The 6,025-nt window shown below is 24.2% G+C and overlaps 1 protein-coding gene across 1 annotated transcript in view; it reads left to right on the top strand.

The window, feature by feature from the left end:
• LOC111679852 (ras-related and estrogen-regulated growth inhibitor-like protein) overlaps nt 1–6,025 on the top strand; it is a 27,834-nt gene that overhangs the window by 8,568 nt on the left and 13,241 nt on the right. Inside the window, exon 2 of the mRNA XM_046956530.1 lies at nt 5,545–5,631. Coding sequence (XP_046812486.1) covers nt 5,556–5,631 — 76 coding nt within the window. The 5' untranslated portion in view covers nt 5,545–5,555. The remainder of the gene's footprint in view (nt 1–5,544; nt 5,632–6,025) is intronic.

Below are 6,025 nucleotides of genomic sequence, written 5' to 3'. Positions count from 1 at the left end.
GAACTAGAACAGAACTATAACAGAACTAGAACAGAACTAGAACAGAACTAGAACAGAACTAGAACAGAACTAGAACAGAACTAGAAAAGAACTAGAACAGAACTAGAATAGAATTAGAACAGAATTAGAACAGAATTAGAACAGAACTAGAACAGAACTAGAACAGAACTTGTATCAACCAACATTTTAATTATTATAATAAAAACATTAATAAATATTGCAAAATCATTATAAATCTTTTGAAATTATGTAGTATGTGGCTTTTTAAAATTTTTATGATTTATGGTTTTGTATTAAAAGCAAAATAAACAAACTGCTTTAACTTTCATGTATATTTTTTCCATAATTTCAAAACATTTAGTTTCAGGGTCAATTTATATAATTTGAAAAAAAAAAACTATGACAATTTTCTTTAGTTTTTGTTGTTTTTAGAATGTTTGCTGCAGACACAATATGTTTTATTAATTTTGAAAATTAACAGAAAAACATAGGACCAACGACCCACAACTTAGTCACTACGTTTTAAATTATTTCAACGTAATAAAAATTAGAAAAAGAAATAGTTTTTTTTTTGTTTTGTTTTAGTTTTGTGTCATTTGAACTCGAGCGGAAGTGTGCAAAAGAAATAATTATCAAAAACATACACAGACATAAATAATTTATGAGAATAGTTTGAAAATGACAATAATTAGTTAGTTGAATTTAAATTTATATTATAAATCACATAAGCGGAAGAGAAAATTAAATGGAAATTTATTTTAAAGTTAAACCCCCTTTATTCATAAACAGCACTTTATTTTATAAAAGCTTTATAATTCGTTTATAAAATAAAAATTTGTTTATGAATATGGGGGTGAATGGTTTATGTAAGTTTACGGATTTCCACATTTTTAGCTTCCAAAATCTCAAACTTATGGAATTTTATCGTTAAGTAATTATTACAAATATTGTTTGATTTGCGCGGAAAATATTTAAACATTTATATTAAAATTATTTTGTTATTCTTTAACAATAACATTTCATTTTAAAATTACAAATAACAAAACTGACCTTACTTTTTATTGTTATTCCCTCTCAATGCTCTTTTGTAAAATCAAACAAAACTATTAAACAATTACAGAAAAATTAAAGAAAAAAACGCATAAAAATTCTTTGATTTGTAAGAAATTGTAAATTGTAATTGAAAACATTTTAATTACAAATTTTAAATTTTTTTAAAATTTGTTTTTAAAAACAAATAACATAAAACAACACACACACAGCTGTTTTTATAAAATGTTTGTTTAATGAAATATTCGATTGTTGTGCTTTTGTGGAATATAAACAATTAGATTTTTTGTTATTATTATTTTTTTAATTTTTTATGTATTATTTATGTTTTGATTTAGCCCAACGCACGTTTAGTTTTTTTATTTTGTTTAAACAATTTAAAATGATACCAAATATTTGCTAAACTTATTCAGCAGTTATTTTAGTTATTGTGATGAAACACAAAGGGGCAAAAAAGAACACATGATTTTTGTATGTTAAATAGAGAAAATTTTATTGAAATATTACAGCAACAACAACTACAATAAAAACAATTTATAAACAATTTTGCAAAAAATATTTCAGTTTTTTTTTCTCGATTTTATAAGTGAATAAAAACTTTAAAACATTAAGCAAACAATTTAAAAAAAATGTACATGCCAGACAGACAGACCAATATAAATGAATGAATTTAAATTAAAAAAAAAAATAAACTTTTCAAATATTTTTTAAATAGAAAAAAATAATACATAAAATTAATGACTCTAAATTTATCACGCTAACATTAACTTTAGCCAAGACACGAACCTCTCTCTATATACATTTGTTAATTGTTTATTTTATTCCATAATTTAATTTGAAACATATTTTTGCTATTTAAAATCTTTTTATTAATATATTGAGTAATACACAATTTTTTATGATAATTGATTTTTTATGGCATTATTGAACTTATATTTATTTATTTTTTTTTTAATAATACATCAAGTAGTTAAATCGTAAAAATAATCCATTAAATCATATAAAATTAAATAAATCATACAATTACTTTGACTGGCAATGAAAAAGCAAGATCATTTCCAAGGCTTCTTTAAGGAGACAAAGACAATTAAGTGAAAACAGTAAAAAGGAAAAACATTTTAATATTTTTATAAATCAATACCAAATAATAGATAAAAAAGAAAAATATGCATACAAATACTGTTATTTGGTCGAATAAAAAAATAGTTCTCTTAGGGTTATGGTTATAGTTCTAGTTCAGTTCTTGTTTTGTTCTAGTTTAGTTCTAGTTCAGTTCTAGTTCAGTTCTAGTTCTGTTCTAGTTATGTTCTAGTTCTGTTCTAGTTCTGTTCTAGTTCTGTTCTAGTTCTGTTCTAGTTCTGTTCTAGTTCTGTTCTAGTTCTGTTCTAGTTCTGTTCTAGTTCTGTTCTAGTTCTGTTCTAGTTCTGTTCTAGTTCAGTTCTAGTTCTGTTCTAGTTCTGTTCTAGTTCTGTTCTAGTTCTGTTCTAGTTCTGTTCTAGTTCTGTTCTAGTTCTGTTCTAGTTCTGTTTTAGTTCTGTTTTAGTTCTGTTTTAGTTCTGTTCTAGTTCTGTTCTAGTTCTATTCTAGTTCTGTTCGAGTTCTGTTCGAGTTCTGTTCTAGTTCTGATCTTGTTCTGTTCTAGTTTTGTTTAAAATATTTTCTTTGTTTATAAATTTGTATGATAAATTAAAAGAACAAAATATTTAAAATGCCTTTCCTCAAATGCCTTTCATATAGCAAAAAAATCACAAAGTTTTAAATTTAACCAAATTTCCTGATTTATTACTAATAGATAATAGTTTTTGTTGGGGGTGTAACTAAAACAAATTAGCAAATTTTATCTTAAAGAATTTCAAATATTTTAATGTATTTTTTTTAAATATCTTTTCTTAAAGTCATGAGTTTATAAAAATACATAATATGGCTTTTATTGCTGACTTGGGATAAACAACAAAAGTATTTTTAAGTTTTTACGTTTAAAAATAGAAATTTTTAAAGAGGCGTATGAGTAATGATTGTTTGGCATTAAAAAGAACTCATACGCACTACATAGTATAGTGAGAAATAAACAAGTATTATACATTTAAAACCCTGTACATGAGTTTGAATAAATATGTTAATGTTGTCTCCCATAACCAAAAGGTGAATCAGTAATATTATTGCCACATTCATCACAATTAATGGGTGGTAAGCCAACAGCCCCTTCCACAGTTCTACCCACCAATTGTACATACGAATACCACTTTTTCATCTATATGATAATTTACCATCTAAAGAGATGGTTGATGGCGAAAAAATATTTCAGCAAACGTACATTGACCGGGAATTCCTAGAAGTTTTATGATTGGATTTATTTTTCATTCATTCATTCGTTCATTCATTGGATTGTTAATGATATCATAACAATGTAGGCAGGTAATTCCCTCAATAAATAATTTACATATTATATATCAACAGTAATAATAATGATTTCTATAATATTTACAAAAATTATCCGTATATGAACAATTGATAAATAAACATCATGGGTTTTCCAGTTGAAAAAAAAACAATTGGTAAACAAAACATTTATTGTTATTTTGCCATTTAAAAATTTCTGCCAATTTATTTTCTTAAAACACGGACAGATGGACATTTTTGATAAATTATAAATATTCCGATCTATTGTTCTTTAAAAAAAGTTTTGTACGGAAATGTTAAAAACGCTCTTATGTATATTTTTACTATCAAAACTATTTTTTATTTTCTGCATTTATTTGTGCTTTTTCTAAAATCTATTTTCATGTACTAATCATTCATTTAATTGTGTATATATACAATAATAATTTATATACTATGCACAAATTTATTGGATTTTTTTTAGTAATAAATACCACATTTAAATCAAATTTTCTTGGCACTAAACAAATATTTATGAAAATTTTCAAATGAAAAGGCAATGTTGTGGCTGGATTTATTAAAGAATTTTAATACAATAGAATTCTTTATTAATGGATTTATTAACAAATTATAAACAACAGGAGGGTTAGAAAAAAGTTATTATGGCAAATTAGCAAAAATTTAACTGAATTAAGAAAATCTTTCAACAGTAAAGATGATAAACTAATTTTCGAGTTCTGTTCTAGTTTTGTCTTAGTTCTGTTCTATTTCTGTTCTAGTTTTGTTCTAGTTCTGTTCTATTTCTGTTCTAGTTCTGTTCTAGTTCTGTTTTAGTTCTGTTCTAGTTCTGTTCTAGTTCTGTTCTAGTTCTGTTCTAGTTCTGTTCTAGTTCTGTTCTAGTTCTGTTCTAGTTCTGTTCTAGTTCTGTTCTAGTTCTGTTCTAGTTCTGTTCTAGTTCTGTTCTAGTTCTGTTCTAGTTCTGTTCTAGTTCTGTTCTAGTTCTGTTCTAATTTTGTTCTAGTTCTGTTCTATTTAATTTCTAGTTCTTTTTTAGTTCCGTAATTTTGTACCTAGAAATCATTTATAATTATTTTAAAAATACCAAATGATTAACTTTGTTTAAACCAAAAAAAAATTCTTAATAAAGGTTTTAGAATTTAAAATTTAATTTGTTTTTATATTTGTATATTAAGTATAATTCTAACAGTTAAATAAATATTTAGATAAAAAATTCCAGGCATACCAGAGCAACTACGTAAATGAAATAATTAAGATGACACAATATATCATCTAAACTAATTTCTTTCTATGTATTATATTAGAGTTATATTATGTATTTTAAATAATAAATTAGAAAACATCCACATTTAAATTTAAGAACAAATTCAGATGGCTACACATTTCTCTACACACAACTAACACAAAAATTCCTAATAAAAAGAAAATAAACGTGCAAAATTTTTGTTTGTAAATTTTTTTTCCAAAATAAATTATTTAAAAATGTTTGTTATCTTTAGACTAATTCGAGATAAAGATAACAAAAGTAGAGAAATATTTGTATGAAATAAAACGAAAATGATGTGTTTATTATTTTAGTAAAATAGAAGAAAAAAAAACCTAATCAAAGTGACAATTTTAAAGATAAATGGATAAATAGTTGAGTGATAGATGATAGGAAAAATATTTCCAAAATCTTTATTATAAACTGAAACCTAAAAAGTATAAATATTTTTTAAATTGTCTTAGTCTTTTGAAAAAATGATCTTGAACTAATCTATTAAAATTGTTGCCTTTTTCTTCATTTATTTAGTTTTTGTTTATTTTATTAAATAAGATAAAAATCTGTGTATTTATTCTAAAAAAGTCATAACAATTATAAATTTTTAACGTAGAACGATTTAAATTAAAAAAGGTTATTATCACACATTTATCAAGATTATTATTTTTTATTTAACTCATCATGATAAATTACTTAAGATTTTGTTATTGCTTTTGTTTTTTTGTTTTATTAAATATTTTTCTATTTTTTTCCTCCCGCATAACCATAAGTGTATAAGTACTTTAAATATTTAAATGTAATGTTTTCATTGTTTTTTTTTATTTTTTATTTTCTAGTTAAAATCAAAATGAAGGCTGAAGAAAAAACTGTCATACCCAGAGTTCGTATAGCAGTGATTGGTAATGCAGATGTCGGCAAATCCGGTAAGTTGTTATAAACATATGTTTATATGTTGTTATTAATATATAACCTGTGATTGACAGGTTATATCCAAACCAAATCCAATAGAATTTCTCCATAATATAATGAATGTCAGAAGCATTTACACAGAAAACCTAAATTTAATTTAAAGATATTTTTTGGGGAAAAATAAAATTAATTTAAACAGAATAAGAATAGGTTTGAAAAAGAAAGACCTAGAACAGACCTAGAACAGAACTAGAAAAGACCTAGAACAGAACTAGAACAGAACTAGAACTAAACTAGAACAGAACTAGAACAGAATTAGAACAGAACTAGAACGGAACAGAACTAGAACAGAACTAGAACAGAACTAGAACAGAACTAGAACAGAACTAGAACAGAACTAGAACAGAA

This window comes from Lucilia cuprina, chromosome 2 (genome assembly GCF_022045245.1).
Source record: "Lucilia cuprina isolate Lc7/37 chromosome 2, ASM2204524v1, whole genome shotgun sequence".
Classification (NCBI taxonomy): domain Eukaryota; kingdom Metazoa; phylum Arthropoda; class Insecta; order Diptera; family Calliphoridae; genus Lucilia; species Lucilia cuprina.
The sequence above is the reverse complement of the archived record's forward strand: the minus strand, read 5'-3'. Positions and strand labels throughout refer to the sequence as shown.